General features: G+C 43.1%; 1 protein-coding gene across 1 annotated transcript in view; it reads right to left on the bottom strand.

Moving 5' to 3' along the window:
• Positions 1–17,370, bottom strand: part of LOC137070959 (uncharacterized) — a 49,113-nt gene that overhangs the window by 19,659 nt on the left and 12,084 nt on the right. The window contains exons 4-8 of the mRNA XM_067438963.1: positions 13,185–13,418; positions 10,899–11,046; positions 10,773–10,799; positions 2,066–2,605; positions 34–108 (exon numbers count right to left, since the gene is read on the bottom strand). Coding sequence (XP_067295064.1) covers positions 34–108; positions 2,066–2,605; positions 10,773–10,799; positions 10,899–11,046; positions 13,185–13,418 — 1,024 coding nt within the window. The remainder of the gene's footprint in view (positions 1–33; positions 109–2,065; positions 2,606–10,772; positions 10,800–10,898; positions 11,047–13,184; positions 13,419–17,370) is intronic.

Genomic DNA, 17,370 nt, shown 5'->3' with positions numbered 1-17,370 from the left:
TAAAGAGTCAAAGTGTTTTTAAAGGAGACTCACCGGCAGTCTGTTGCAGCTGAATGCCACTGATCACAATGACCGTCCTAGTCTGGACAGCAGTGACATGCGGCACAGCTGCCGGCCCCCATTACCCTGAAATATCCCCCTTTACCCCTCCCCCTTAGCCCAGTTTCGCTTTTACACCTTAGGCTACATAGGATCTCTTCTAGCCTCCAGAAATATTAACCATTCCGTGGCCGCTTTTGTCTTGATTAGCAATTATGTATGTTATTATGTTATTGATTAGCAACTATTATCTATTCATTCAAGGCATGACAAATTAATGTTATTAATTAATTTTATTTAAAAGTTCTGGAAAACTCACAGAAAACCTGTATCCAAACATTATGACACCCTTGTTATAAAAATGAAAACAGAAAATATACAAGTCATCTGATCTATGCAATTGATATATTCTCCATTTAGCTTATGTAAATTGTCATATCATCCAATCATTAAACAAATGTATCCATATAAACATTTGGGATGTAATGTGGATTTTAGCAAGTTATTAGAAGTTATTACTATTCACAAGTGGAATGGTCACATTTATAGTGTGTTTAACATGGAAACAAACATGAACCAAATAACACTTCCATTCAAAAGTTTGGGGTCTGTAATTATACTTACGAAAATGCGTATAAATAGTACAAGTTTGCAATCTCGTGGAATGTAAATGGCAAAATGTGTTTTGGCGTGCATATGGTATGCGTTTTTTTTTTTGCGTGCATATGATACACACTTTATGGCATATTATACTTTTTTTTAAATGTTTTATGCTAAACAAGCTGCATTTAAATGGATCACACTTTAGTTTAGGGTCCAATTCTCACTATTAATGACTTTTTCCTCATTAAACACGAATTAGGCTACTGCTTATTAATAGTTAGTAAGGTTGTTATTAAGTTTAGATATTGGATAGGATTGTGGGACATAGAATATGGTTATGCAGAATAAGGCATTAATGTGGGCTTTAAAGAGTACTAATAAAAAGCCAATATCCTATAATATGTATCGTCCTTTGGATGAGATGTTAAACCACGCGCGCTCTGTGGTCATTAAAAATCCCAGAATGTCCTTTGGAAAAAGGGCAGGAGTGTAACCCTGGCATATTTTCCCATTGGCCTTTGTCCATCAAGGCCTCCTAATAATCCCCATATATACTGATTGGCTTCATCGCTCCGCCTCCTTTCCACCAATCAGCTGGTGAGCGTTCTGGCGCAATATGGCTGTCGTTGCATCATTGGTTGTGGTTGAAGAGATTTTTCCCTTCTAAGTGTAAAGCGCTTTGAGTACCCAGAAAAGCACTATATAAATTACAAAAAAAAAAAAAATTATATATATATATATATATATATATATATATATATATATATATATATATATATATATATATATATATATATATATATATATATATATATATATATATATATATATATATATATATATATATATATACACTACTACTACTAATAATAATAATAATATTATATATATATATGAAAATTGGACCCTAAACTAAATTGTTAACTATATTTTAAAGTGTAATATATTCCTGCTTGTGATTCCTGTGATGTCAAAGTCCAGTCTTCATTGTCACACGGTTCTCCAGAAAATCCTGTTTTTTTTCACTGATGAAAAAGTTTCATTGATGAAAGTTCGGAAGGACAGCATTTATTTGAAATGGAAAAATGGAAATGGAAATCTTTTGTAACATAAATGCATTTACTTCATCTGTTGACTTAATTGAATGTGTCCTTGAGGAATAAGACTTAATTTATCTTTTACTGACCTGAAACTTTCGAAAGGTAGTGTATATATTTTGTAATTATCTACATCTTTGAAGTAATTTGCTGTCTTTTTACACTAGATGCATGCATTTTAAGATCACACTCCTTTGCATAAATATACAGAGTGAACTCTTATAAAAAATGTAAAAAAGTGTAATTTTTCTAACAATCTTCAGCAATGTATTCTGTCCAACCCTGAAACCCATGAGAAAAGCTCGGTGCGTATATGCTGTCTCAGCTGTGTTTGATGGCGGTGATGACCAGCGCTCCAGGGTTCTTTCCGTCCTGGTTGATGCAAGGGCTGAAGATGGGGTAGACACTCTCAGTGAAAGCATCGCTGAACGTGTAGAGATGAGAGTGCGTCTTTACATCGTAGAAGGACACCTGGCCAGCTTCATAGTCCAGAAAGATGCCCAGCTTCTGAGGCAGAGTGGCAAGATGGAGAGGAACTCTATACCCGGTAAGGGCTTTCACTTCTCCGCCTTTCAGCCATAAACACCAGAAGCCACCCTCTGGACTGAGACGGATCTCTCCTTTGCGTCTCACCGACCCCCGGGCCACTCCTATGGTCCAAGCTGTCTTATGTCCCACGTCTACCTCCCAGTAGTGTCTTCCCGAGGAAAGACCCTCACGCGCCAGGACAAACAGCGCTGGGCTGAAGCGTCGCGGTGTGTCAGAATGCGTGGAGCTCTTGCGCTGCTCTTCATAGAGCACCTGCTTTCCGTCCTCGGAAAGACAAAGATCACGCTGAGCTGTGGCAGGATCCAAGATTACCTCACCTATAGAGAAAACCAAAATCATGAATGTTGAACACAAAAATAGACATACACGAATGTTTTAATGAGTAAGTGACTGTATGAAAGTTTTTTTTCTCAATCGATTTGACACATTTCTCCAAATTAATGCTTACAACAGCAAACAAAACAAACTATTATGTTTAACGAAATACTGCATTGTATTAGTAGTACTAGAAACGCATTTATCCAAAAACAAACAAAAAAACTGTCATAAAAACTATAAGTCTGTTGTCAGTTGATTTGATAAATTCAGCTATATACACAAATTCATGAATAAAAATAGATGTTTCCATGTCCTTCAAATTCCTTTATTGACGAGATTAGTTGTATAGCGATGTGTTTTGGCTAGTAAATAAGGTTAATAAATAAATATACTGCAATCATTGAATCTTTATTTCTATTGCTTTTATATTTCTATCTGGCCAGAGAACAAGTCCAAAGATCCATCCTTGAAAAGCTTGTGCCTCCACTTTTCCTTCCTGTGGCTTGAAGAAGACTTATTGGTCATAAGGGTTGCACACAATTATACAGTTTCCAATCTGGATTCAGGAGAGGATTCAGGATAATGTGGAAAGAACATAATCCTAAAATGTGGGTTATGCTCAAACCACTCTTACACCATTGCTGAATGGTAGAATTGGACATTGTCCCAAACAACTACAAAATGTTGCTCTATTTGCTCCTGATCACCTAGAAGAAAGTGGATTTCATTGACGGAGTTTAAAACAGTTTGTATAGCCCCAAGACAACATTGTGTGCCACAGTACCCGAGATTAAACTGCGGCACAGATAGTGCTCTTGCACCTCGTTGTCCAGGAACATGACTGTGGCACAGCGTTTATATTGGGCTGAACTCTCTCTCCAGATTTATATAATAATATAGGCTTATATATGAAAAATGTTAGTAAATGGACTTGAACTTCCATAAACCCATAGTGGTCTGGGTTCAAACACTCTGACACACGAACTGAAGCATTCACTTGACTGGAAAGAATGCAAGGCTTCGTTTTTTCATTGATCACATGTTTCTCTGAAAACAATACACGCTCTGACACGGAGCTTCATGAGAAATTGCGTTGCGAACTCGATATGCGCCTTGAAGTTTCAGCATCAACATCACTACATTCTTTGTGTGTCTTTTGTCTCGCTAATCTAGTCCTTTATTTATGCTCTTGATAGTTGTTGATCTTGTCACGTCATAGTTTTGTGCTGTATTTTTTTTAGGTTCCTCAAGTTTTTTGGTTTTCTTTCTCTTTGTGATTATTTTTTCTCTCTCCATTTCACTGCAAGGTTGCCTTCTTGTTTTTATTTTGATTGTATATTTTGGCGTAGTCATTTTTTCCAAGTATTTCTTTGCTTTTCTCTTGTTTGTTAGCTTTTGCCTCGCCATTGTTTTGACAGATTTTATTTTGCTCTTGTTTTGTCTCTCCTGTTTTCTCAAGTCTTGTTGTGTTCGTTCTTGCCCTGCCCTGCTCTGTGTATCCTTCCTGGTGGCTGACATTCCTGACCTGGCAGCCATCTCTGGTACTTTTGTGACATCTCCCAGTGTCAAGCCTCTGCCTCCTTAAGCTGCTGGCCGTTTGCTGTTAAGTCTGGAGTCCGTCTCATCACGACCAACCTGTTCTGCAGTTGTCTGCCCTGCCCTATTGTTGTTCAGAGAGCCCACCTCACCTATCTTGTGCTGTTACTTTGTCAATAAATAACATCCCTCGCTTATTCTACATCTGGTTCCTCCCTCTCAGAATGTAGATATTTTAGAGTGTGGATATATGAATTATATATATGATATATAAAGTTTTGGTTGGCTGTATGAATTATTTTGAAAATATTTGAGAATTTTGTGCACAGTGTTTTGGGAAAATTATGCATTTAATTTGTATGAAATAAATGAAAATGTACCTGTGTGTGTGTACAACAAGTGCTCAGGCCACGGTGTTAACTGTTTTAAGAGCAGTAACCTGAGTTTGGACAAATGTGTCAAATCATGTTATCTTGTTTCAAAAAACTGTATTCATTCAAACAATTTGTTCAACAATGCTAATTCATATTTACGTTTTTGTGCTGCTCTTGTGCTATTGCTAAATTAATCAGCAGCTGATTTTATTATTGTTTGAGTATAATTCTTTATATGCATGAGGTATTTTGAGTTGAGTTTGTCCAGCATTATATGATTAAAATGTTTCTCTCAAGGTCAAAAGCTGGTCTTTTTTTGTGTTTTTTGCGATGCCCTTCCTTTTACACTCCAATGGATTTTATTGAATGCTTTAAACAAAATTCAATCAATCAGATATGAGAGCATGATTTATCTTGTTAGATCAGTAAGATGGAGACTGATATTTTTAAGTCATGATGACCTGTGAAATCTGTTATTTTGAGAATAAATTTAAGCTCTGCTTGTTTTCTATTGTGCTGGAATGTGTTTACTTAGGAAATCAGAATACATTGTTATGCAGCTGTTGGGGTGTATTGGGGAGCTGCTTTGTAGACAAAACGTCTCAGGTTACGTATGTAACCCTAGTTCCCTGAGGGAACGAGACGCTGCGTCGAAACGCTGTGAGAACGCCTCTGCGTTAATGCGTCGTGAAGCGCCTGTAGAACCATTCCATCGGAAAAAAGATCGATCGTCGGCGTGATGACGTCATCGACCGGAAGCTATAAAACGTCCGTGAAAACAAACAGGAACTAACTTCTGATAAAGCCTGAAGTAAGTGATCACGGACACGCCGGGAGTATGGCAGAGCGACGCAGCGTCTCGTTCCCTCAGGGAACTAGGGTTACATACGTAACCTGAGACGTTCCCTTTCGGGGAACTCGAGCTGCGTCGAAACGCTGTGAGAACGCTTATACCCACATCGCCATAGGACCAAGTGTCTCGTATGTGTGAAGCCGAAGCGCACACGGTTACGAGAGTACCTGTGCCCCTACTGTAGATGCCAGGTCTAGTTCGTAGAACCTGACGAAGGTAGAAGGAGACGACCATCTGGCCGCGTTGCAGATATCGTGGAGGGAAGCCCCCGACAAGAGTGCTTTAGAAGCAGCCATACCCCTGGTAGAGTGCGCCCGGACAGCCAGTGGAGATGGCTGCCCGGTAGCTTCATAAGCAAGTGAGATGGCCTCGACCACCCACTTGCTCATCCTCTGCTTGGATACTGGGGCCCCCTTCTTAGGGGGTCCAAAGCAAACAAAAAATTGTTCAGATTTCCTCCACAGGGCAGCTCTGTGGACATAAGTATCCAGTGCCCTCACAGGACACAGCAGATTTAACCTTTCCTGGTCTGACGTCATAAACGGAGGAGGACAGAAGGCTTGTAGAGTGATGGGGCCCCGTGGGCTCGTAGGAACCTTGGGGACATAACCCGGCCTGGGATGCAGAAATGCTTTCACCATCCCTGGCGCAAACTCTAGACATGAGGGCCCTACTGACAGGGACTGAATATCTCCTATCCTTTTAAGAGATGAAATGGCCAAAAGGAAGATGGTTTTTAAGGTGAGGAACTTATCCGAAACCTCCTCCAGAGGTTCGAACGGAGGTCCGGACAAGCCCCTCAAAACAATGGCCAAGTCCCATGCTGGGACCCTCGAGTGCATAACTGGCCTCAACCTTAATGTGCCACGAAGGAAGCGTGTAATTAGAGGGTGTCTTCCCAAAGACACTCCACTGCAAGGGACGTGGAAGGCACCCAAGGCCGCCACGTACACCTTAAGTGTGGAGGGGGTCAACCCTGCCGAGAACCTCGCCTGCAGGAACTCCAGCACTGTACCAACCGGGCAGTTAACTGGGTCCCACTGGCGTTCTCTGCACCATGCTGAGAAAAGTCTCCATTTCAAAGCGTACAGCTTCCTTGTGGACGGAGCTCTGGAGTGTAGGATGGTCTCTACGACCTCGGCCGAGAGACCTTCCTCTATGAGCCTAGCCCCCTCAGAGGCCAGGCCCACAGTTTCCACATCTCCGGGCGTGGGTGCAGGAATCTCCCGCCCGCCTGAGAGAGTAGATCCCTCCTGGTCGGAATCTCCATCGGAGAGCCTTCCAGGAGAGATATCAGGTCCGAAAACCATACTCGGGTCGGCCAGTTCGGAGCCACTAGAAGTACCTGGGCCCCGTCCCGGCGTACCCTCTCCAGAACTCCTGGAAGCAAGACAATCGGGGGGAAGGCGTACAGAGGCAGCCTCGGCCACTCCTGTACCATGGCATCCAGCCCCAGCGGGGCCGGATGGGTCAGAGAAAACCACTGCGGGCAGTGAGAATTCTCCGCCGAAGCGAACAGGTCTATCTCTGCTTTCCCATAAACCTTCCATAGGAGCTCCACCACCTCTGGGTGGAGTCTCCATTCCCCGGGCCTCGGCCCCTGTCTCGACAGGCTGTCTGCTTCCTGATTCAGGGCCCCCGGGATATATACTGCCCTGATTGACAGCAATTTCCCTTGGGCCCACAGGAGGATCCGATGAGCCAATTTGTCCAACGGACGAGACCTCAGACCCCCCTGGTGATTTATATAGGCCACCACGGACGTGTTGTCTGTTCTGACTAGTACGTGGTGGCCCCTGAGGTCGGGCAGGAACTGTTTCAATGCAAGAAACACTGCGAGCATCTCTAGCCGATTTATGTGCCAGTGCCGCTGATGTTCCTGCCATAGACCCTGGGATGAGCGACCACTCATGGTCGCCCCCCAGCCCGTGAGAGAGGCGTCTGTCGTTAGCGTTACGCGACGAACATGAGCCCCCAACACGGGACCCTGAGATAAAAACCCCGGGTTTTTCCACATGACCAGAGCACGTAGGCATCGCCGCGTGACTTTGATCGTGCGGAGCGGATTTCCCCTCGGGGAGAACCCTTTTGTTTTGAGCCACCACTGCAGTGGCCTCATGTACAGTAGGCCAAAAGGTATCACGTTGGACGCTGCTGCCATGAGACCTAACAGTTTCTGGAACTGTTTCACAGTGACGGCTCGGCCTAGCTTCTGTTCTTTGGCGGCTGCCAGGATCGATGCTATGCGTGTTGGCGATAATTGCGCCCGCATAATTACCGAATCCCAGTTCACACCCAGAAAAGTGGTTCTCTGAGCCGGAGAAAGCACACTCTTCTTGGCGTTCAGCCTCAACCCCAGCTTCGACATGTGGGCGAGAACAGCATCTCGATGCTGAACCGCCATCTGTTCTGTATTCGCTAGAATCAGCCAGTCGTCGATATAGTTCAGTATGCGGATGCCCTGTAGACGCAGCGGCGCCAGAGCTGCATCCACACACTTGGTGAACGTGCGGGGTGACAGTGCTAGACCGAAGGGAAGTACACGATATTGGTATGCCTCTCCCCCGAAGGCAAACCTCAGGAACTTCCTGTGATGTGGAAGGATGGAGACATGAAAATACGCATCTTTGAGGTCTATGGTGACAAACCAATCTTCCGATTTGACCTGCGCTACAATCTGTCTGAGTGTAAGCATCTTGAATTTGAGCTTGGCCACCGAGCGATTCAATAGCCGCAGATCTAATATCGGGCGTAAGCCCCCATCCTTCTTCGGCACGATGAAGTAACGGCTGTAAAAGCCAGACTCCCTGCTGGGAGGGGGAACCCTCTCTATAGCCCCTTTTTGCAGGAGTGTCTCTACTTCCTGTGCCATTACCAGAGCCTGCTCCGGGCCCACCTCTGTAGGTAGGACACCGCAGAAAGGAGGTGGCCGACTTCTGAATTGAATGGCGTACCCCTTTTCTATTATCTGCAGGACCCAACGAGATATATTTGATAGACGTTTCCACTCGTCTAGAAAATCTACTAAGGGAACCAGCCTCTCGAGGCTGGCCTCTGGTGTACTTTGAGCAACAAGCGCAGTGCCCTGAAGCGGCGGACCGGCAGGGAACAACTGACTTGACTGCTCGGGGACCCCCCGAAGGGTGTGCGGACCACCCTCGGGTGGCCCGCGGAGACCGACTGCGCCCCGGCATTGCGGCGGGGTTGGCAGCGCGGCCCCCCGAGGGTGCCGTAGGGAAACGGGTACCGTAGGCAGGGGTAAGCACCGTTTCCCTACGGGGGGAACCACCCTCAGCGTCCTGACGCTTCTGGCATCAGGAACGCTTCGACGAGGCCTTCTTGGTGATCAGGACTGTCCGCAGATCAGCCCTGCCCCTCGAAGGCCTCGTCTGAGAGCGCCGCCCCTCGTCCCCACGCTGAGGGGGAGCTCGGGCAGCGACGCTCTGCTTTTGTTGAGCCCTGTGTGAGGAGCTCGTACTCGGCCTGGGCTGCTTGGTGGTATCAGCAGCCCCAGGGACCTGGACCCGGAGAGGGAGGAACTGCTTGAGCGCCGCAGCTTGCTTTTTCGACTCCTGGAACCTCTCGGTGACAGTGTGAACTGCGTCACCGAAGAGGCCTCCAGGAGAAAGCGGCGCATCAAGCAGAAAGGCTTTCTCCCTCTCCTTGATGTCTGTGGGGTTTAACCATAAATGCCTCTCCGTGGCCACCAATGCTGCCATGGAGCGGCCAACACATCTGGCCGTCTCCTTGGTGGCCCGGAGAGCTAGATCGGCTGATGATCTAAGTTCAGCGATAATATCTCCCCCCACAGCATCACTACTGTCCAGATCCCTTAGCAGGTCAGCCTGGTATGCCTGCACGATAGCCATCATGTGCAGGCATGCAGCCGCTTGACCCGCTGCCGAGTACGCTTTACCCACCAACGCCGACGTTGTTTTTAATGGTCTGGTGGGTAAAGTCGGGGCCTTAAGGGACGATGCCGAGGAAGGTGAGAGATGGCTCGCGAGCGTCTCTTCAACCTTTGGCATCGCCCCATAACCATACTGTCTCAGCCCGCTGATGTTGCTGTAGACCGAAGTCTGCGGGCTGAAGACACGATATGATGCCGGTCTCTTCCACGATCTTGCCACCTCGGTGTGCAAATCGTGGAAGAACGGCAGGCCCCGTCGCTGAGGTTCTGAAGCGCGAGATGGCAGGAAGCGTTCGTCTAGCTTACTATGACGTTTTCTTCCTGCCTCAGATCTTTCAGTGGGCCAGTCGATGTTTAATCTGGCCACTGCTCGCGTCAAAACCTCAACTAGCTCCTCACTAGCAGGGGACTGAAGTGGCGAGTCTTCAGTATCGATACTTTCAACGTCCACCTCCTCAGAGCTGGACAGATGAAGTACCGGCGACTCTCTCGGGGGGGAAGAAACCGCCATGCGTGCTTCCATGCCCCGAGAAGAGCCGCTGGATGGAGCAGGTGAGGGCAGAGATAAGGCAGCGCCCGTCTCTAACCCCTCTGCAACATCCAATTGTGATCCCCACGACTGCAGCCTTCGCTCCGCCTCGGCGGCAGCGGGACCAGAGCCGCGGGGAACACGAGCCGAGGCACCCTCCTCGAAGAGTGCCCGGCGGGAGCGCAGCGTTCTCAGTGGCATACGCTCACAGTGCTCGCAAGCAGCCCCCTCGAGGGCTGCCTGGGCATGCTGTGCTCCCAAGCAGGCTACACAAAGAGAGTGTGTATCCCCGCTCGTGATGTAGCGTGGGCAGGGATGAACACACCTCTTAAAGTTACTGCTTTCGCTCGCCATTTACTCTATCTATTTTATTTTCTCTTTGTTTGTTAATATATGTTGCAATATTTAACAAAAGGGTGGAAAATCTCTGGATATAGACAGACAAAAACACCAAATAGACAGACAGGTTCACACAGATCGCTTGCTGAAGGCTCAGGAGCTAGTTCCTGTTTGTTTTCACGGACGTTTTATAGCTTCCGGTCGATGACGTCATCACGCCGACGATCGATCTTTTTCCCGATGGAATGGTTCTACAGGCGCTTCACGACGCATTAACGCAGAGGCGTTCTCACAGCGTTTCGACGCAGCTCGAGTTCCCCGAAAGGGAACTCCCTGATTTGGAGATTTGGCTCGACTACATGTTTCTCAATACAATATGGAAATGAGATTGAGTACTGGAGTACAGTACTCAATAACCTCACATTGTTTTTGTCATAAATCAGGTTAATACTTTTTACTGCAGTTTTAGTGAGCTCAAGTCTGCCCTCTAAAGTAATAGATTGGACTTTGACTTGCAGTATTAACAAAGATAATTGCATTCTGATGTGTTTGCGTTATTCAGATTACTGTATGTTGTTGTAGTAGTTCGCACTTCAAATCTAATGCTTACATAAATAGCACTTACTTGCATAGTTTTGCAGCTTCCTGAGCTCTGTAAGGGAAATAAACATGAAGGTTACAAAGATCATGTAAATTAGCAGATGATGTGTGTGCAGTGCAGAGAAGAGAATATCTGGATGTGTTGCTTCACCTTTCCCATAAAGCCGTTTGACCTCTTGTTGGAATTTGTCAGCCAGAGAGCAGACAGACTTCCTGATAGTGCTGAGGTACAGATCTGTGTTCACAGACACCGCTGACCAATCAGACGGCTCCGGTGGAGGAGGAAGAGATGGGAGGAACTATGAGAGATGAGAGAACATTTAGGTGAAATATTAGAAAAAATACAGCTCAAATGCACACACTTGTTTGTGTCATGCTAGCGACTTTCCATTGACCTTATCTTCTTGCTTTTTATAATATTTCATAAAAGTATTGTTTAAAAAAATTTAAGTGGGGAAGATTTTGTAATATTTTAAAAAGAAAATCTCTTTAGTTCACCAAGGTTGCATTTATCTGACCAAAAAATAGCAATATTGTGAAATATAACAAAATTGTAATAGAATGTTTTCTGGTTAAATATATTTTTAAAGTAATTTATTTCTGAGATCAAAGCTGTTTTTAGCATCATTGCTATAGTCCTCAGGTACATGATCCTTCAGAAATTATTCGAATATGCTGATCTGCTGCTGAAAAAAAAACATTTATTATTATTATCAATGTTGAAAAGCAAGTGTACATTTTCACAGGATTATTTTAGAGAAAGTTCAAAAGAACATAATTTATTTGAAATATAAATCTTTTGTAACATCTTAAATGCATTTACTATCACTTAAATACATTTCATGCATTCTTGCTGAATAAAAGTATTGAGGCAAGACAGGTGATTTTTTTTTTTTTTTTTTTTTTTAAGATATTACTGTGAAACTCTTCCAGTTTATTACTGGCATAAACATAAGACAAATATGTATTTTAAGTTTAAATTGGTTTAAATTAATGTTTTAATATGCAAATGAGGCCATATATACTTAAAGGGTTACTTCAGCGATTAGCATATGGCTTTGTATCAGTAGAAACCCTGGAGTATATTCAAATGATTGTGCTTCCCCCCCTCATATCCCCCTGAGACAAGAGATTTATGCATTTTATTTCTGGAAAAATTCCTCCTATGATGCAAATTGACGATATTTGCATCATGAGGAATGTTTGGCCAAAGGCTAAAGACTACAGCCAGCAGAGGGAGCCATTTCCTCATGTTTTCAACTCGCGCATGGGGGATGGGAGATTACAGTCACAGCACAGCTCGCAGCTACAGGCACTCATTTAAACGGAGCTATGGTGAGCAATGTAAGTCTTTTAACTTCTCAAATTCATTTCTATGAAAGTTAAGCTTGCAAAGGCATGAACTAAAACGCACCAGACTGAACTTGCGTTGTGAATGTATGCTGCGAGTGTAGTCACGATTACCTCAGCTCATCACAAGAGCTTATCAGCTCATTTATCTCACTCCTGCAGTTAGTGCTCAGTGCTGTGATACTCGCGCGGTGACTCACTCATTATATTGAACAGACACGTTCAGTTTTTAATTGTAGTGTCTTCTCCAACTCAGTCACAGTAATCAAGTTGGTGGCTTTGGGAGTGGCCTCACAGGGCAGCAAAGCATTCTGGGAATTGTAGTCTTTCATCCCCATTAGACAAAAATAAATTTTCTGTCTTTTCTCAGTCTAGAAGGCACCAAATTCAAAAATAATTTCACATTTCTACTACACAGATGACCCAGTTTAAATACAGATTCATCTTCCCAGCGCTGAAGTACCCCTTTAAATATACGCTCATTTGCTTACATTTCCAAAACCAAAATCTGGAAATTGAAAAGGACCATGTTTAAAATTATTTGTTCTATTTGTTGACATATTAGATGAAGGGCTTTGACAGAGGGGATTCTGGATATCTTATTTTGTGCTTTAGTAAATTAGAGAATTATTAGAGACAATAACCTTTATAAAAAATCAAATTTTGCCAAGTTTTTTTTTTTTTTAATTACTCATGATAGAAATGCTATATCAAAAAATACCTCTGTAAAAGCCTTCAGAATATAGATAAGACTTCAAAAGCTGGTGCTTGTATGTGCTACTGAAGTGGATATATCGGACTCTGACTTTGAGAAAAAAATAATTTTTAGAACATGGCCTTTAAAGTTTTATACTGTATAATTTCATACATTTCTATTGAAACCCCCAGCCTACAAACAAAATATATTTATTCAGTTCATTAATATCAGTAGTGTATATTCCCTTAAAGTGTCTATACACACCAAGTGCAAGTATGTGCCTTGTTTGCCCAAACGGGCCCAAAATATATTTTTTCACCTGGCATGTCTCGCCTTAATTTCTTTCAAAGATAAAAAACGAAGACTTTTTAAAAGGTGACTTATACTGACCTGTAGAAAGAGCACCCTGTCCTGTGTTTGAGCCAGTGCGTCCAACTCGCTGCTCCTCTTCCTTAGTGTGTTGAGCTCATGCTCCAGACCGCTGGCAAGATCTCTGGCCTGCTGCTCCCCTTGTCTCTGCCGTGCCGTGATGAGCTCCAGCAGCTCAGCCTGCGACTGCTCCAACAGCCGCTGCAGCTCTGCGTAAACCGCCCAGCTCTCCTCGATCTCTCTTTGACTGTTCTCCTGAATGCAGATAAGATGCCACGCTTTATGTGTTATAATTCAGCAGTTAATACTGATTGCCTATGAATGACTACAGAGTCAAATAATCTCTCAAATAATTTACTAAACATTATTAATCTTTAACATGCTACCGCTCTCAAATCAACCAGGCAGCCACTCAGAAATCATATTCACATTCACAATCAAATATTCCTTGTGGTGTTGTGTTGAATCATGTGAGAATCAAGAGTAACAGCAAATGGAAAAGATGTTCAGCAAATAACACCAGAAATTCTGCCGCCGCCTATAGCCTCAATGGCCTGGGTGAAAAAGGGACTAAAGTATGTAAGCCTCTCTATGGCAGTACAAGCCTCTCCATCACCAAGACTGCTGTTGTTCCCCTACATGGAAACTTGGACACCCTGCCACACTAGGCTGAATAACTCTCAGAGTTGCTTGGCCCCCAACGTCCCACCGATGTGTGGACACACCCTCACCAGGTTAAATAGCTGGACAGATGAAGTTCAAAACCACAGGAGTTATCTGGAAAATGCGAAAAGACACTGTCTGGGCCATGCATGGGCCATGGTGTCTAGATCCAGTGGGGATGGAGGTGTCAGAGAGAAGTAGAGGGGACTCTTTCCTGTGAAGCAAAGAGGTTCACAAGAGGTAACATTATGTTTTGTTGAAATATTTCACGCCCCCTCCAGTCCTGAGGGGGCACACCCCCACAGACCTGGGTGCACAAGCTCAGGATTCCGTTTTGGCTGTGATAACCGTTCTTAAGTCCAGCTTTTTCTAAGGTTTCTGATTGCGGCAAGTCGCTCCCCAGTCTCTGGGCAGGACTCACCACACTCTTCTAGGTTTCCCTCCATGGGCCGGGGCTGGGTGGCGGACAGCCCTGAGCCTTGGTCGTATATGTCTCTTGTCCTCCCAGAACCTGCTGACAATCTTATTAACAGATTTGTCAAAAAAGGCTGGAAGGCAATATGGGGGAATTAAGAAGAAACACCCTATCCTTATTCTTGATATCCGTGAGGTTGAGCCAAAGATGCCTCTCCGTAGTGACCACAGCAGCCATAGAACATCCAATGTCACAGGTCGTCTGCTTGGTCATGCAAAGAGAGAGATCTGTGGCCTGGCAGAGCTCTGAAAACACCTTTTCATTAATGCCAATGCTCACACTCCTTCAGCAGGTCAGCCAGGTCAGCCTAAAATGCCTCCCCCTGGGTGTGCTACTCTGCACGGCTTGGTTTCTTAAGTGATGATACGTTACCAGGGGATAGATAGCCCGTAATTGTCTCTTCCACCTGGTGAATTACTGTATACACTGTCAAAAAAAAAAAAAGAGTACAAAATTGTACCTTTTAAGGTACACTCTCAGAAAAAAAGGTACAATGGAGGTACAATTTTGTTCCTTGAGGAACAAAACATATAACTGTACCTATAACAAAACATATAAAAGGTACTCAATTGGTCCTTAGGGTACAAATATACCATTGTTTTCCTCAGTTCGGTCCTAGTGAGCCGATGTCCTGCAGAGTTTGGATCCAACCCTGTAGGCTTCTATATAGAAGCTCTTATTGAGAATTAACAGATGTTTAGATTTTGATGTTTTATTGAAAATATTTGGTCACCATTATGGAGATCAGTGTTTCCTTTCGTTGGGCAGTTTGACTTTGATTTTTAAGTAAGTCTGTGCACTGTAAAAAAATATTTGGAAAAAGTTACCTGGTTGCCTTAAAATTTTGAGTTCATTGAAATACATTTTTTTGAGTTAATACAAGGAACATTTTTTGAGATTCGACAACTTTTATTAAAATATTATTAAAAGATTTTGTAAGAATATTGGGTAATTGTGTGTGTTTTATTTTTGATGATGCAGTGAAACATGCCAAATAGTGCTATTTTCATGATTTATCACATTTTTTATGTGGTTCAGATACAATAATATTTTGAGTTTCTATTTATTAAACAAACTTCCTTCATTGTATCAACTCAAATTTTTAATTTCAATAAACCCAAAATTTTAAGGCAACCAGGTTACTTACTTTTTTAAGTTAAACCAACAAAAACCAACAAAAAAAATGTACAGTGTGTTTTTTGTTACATTGTAAACAAAACACATAATTGTTCAAAACAAAAGAAACCCTAAACAAAATGTATCATGAAGATTAATGTTCGACTAAACTCATTACTGAATAAAAATAATAAAAAATAATTATTACCAACAGTACTTGCTTGCCACAGATCAGATGTTCTAAATTTTTGTTTAAACATTTGAAGAGAGGATAAGTTTAGATGCACATAAATATCAAGAATCAGCATATGAACCTCAAAAAATGTACCCATAAGGGTACAGCCCCAGTGACGGCCACTTGTACCTTAACCCTTGTATGGTGTTCGGGTCTCCTGGACCCATTTTCCTTTTTCATCGAAAATTATATGATTAATTATTTTTTCAAACTGAGATTCATTGGCCTTGGCTCATTTTCTGTGAGGAATATATATCAGAACACATTTTCAATGACCACACACTGTACACCCCCCCTACACATTTATATTACACACAGGATGTTCGGGTCCACTGGACCCGGGGCTAATAAAAATGTTGAAATTGTAGGTCCTGTGTAACTTTACTCTGTCCTCCTCCTGTCAGGGCTGCTGTTAGTGTGTGTGTGTGTGTGTTCATGCATATGGTTTATGAGGACACAAATGTGTATAATGACATGGATATTACAACGGAAACATGGTTTATGACGATATCTGTGTCCTCATACTAAACATACTAAATGGTGTTTTTTGAAATTCAAAAAATGGCAAAAGTTTTCTTTTGCCATTTTTTGGTTTATGGGTAGGGTTAGTGTAGGGGGATGTGTGTGTGTGGGGGGGGGGTGCGTGCATGTGTGTGTGTGTGTGTGTGTGCATGAGTGTGTGTGTATGTTTGTGTGCGTGCTTGAGTGTGAGAGGGATTGTGTGTAAGTGTGAGAGTAGCTACAAGAGTGAGTTTTGTTTCTACCCCTGCCGTTCCCACACGAGGTTGCAATTCTTAAATGTGATCTAACAAAGGTAAAGATAAAATATTGACCATATATGCTGTTTATATTGCTTGTAATTGGGATAAAGTAAACATCTGTTGTGTATTTTAACATAACATTTTTGATTTTGTTGAATTAAAAACCCAAAAATGCATCGGGTCCACCAGACCCACGAACACTGGCTGAGTAACAAAAATATGAACACCACACAAGGGTTAAAAGGTACAATTTTGTACTCTTTTTTGACAGTGTAAAAGTGGCCATCACTGGGGTGAACCAGAACAGTTCCAGGACAGAGACCAGAGAGGAGCCGTGACAAACACATGCAGCATAACTCTTAATGAGATCTCATGTTAACAGCAGCATGCAGAATGTCATTGTAAGTGTTTTAACAGGACAGACCGGTTGAACTGCTTAAACTTGTACTGAAGAATTGTGCTGTTTCACTATCAGTTTAGCTCATTTGCCATCAAATAATATCATCTGATACCTGAATCAGACATCTTTATCTCTGTCTAAAGTAATTACTGTAATAATGAAGGTTCTAATAAGTCTAATAGGAGTTATTTCTGCCTGCAGATATTTCTCTTTTCAACCACTATGTAATATGACCCATTTGTATTTTTAAATGTGACTCATGGTGGCCCTGTGCTCTATTTACAGTTATCGAAAAAGCTAAAACACAGGAACACTAATATAATGTATTTACATTTCCATGACTAAGAACAGAGAGGAGCTGTGACAGATTTGTTTAATTTTATCCTGAAGTGATTGTGTTGTTCAAAATTTGCTGGATAGTTGTCTCAATAAAACATATTTGCAGTGCTCTTACAGGTTCCCTTTCAAAAGGGAACGAGACACTGCGTCCTAGAACGCTTCAGGGAACACCGCTAGCAGGTGTCTGAAGCTACTATCGAATCACATCAATCCTTTTG

This window comes from Pseudorasbora parva, chromosome 1 (genome assembly GCF_024679245.1).
Source record: "Pseudorasbora parva isolate DD20220531a chromosome 1, ASM2467924v1, whole genome shotgun sequence".
Taxonomy (NCBI): Eukaryota; Metazoa; Chordata; class Actinopteri; order Cypriniformes; family Gobionidae; genus Pseudorasbora; species Pseudorasbora parva.
The sequence above is the reverse complement of the archived record's forward strand: the minus strand, read 5'-3'. Positions and strand labels throughout refer to the sequence as shown.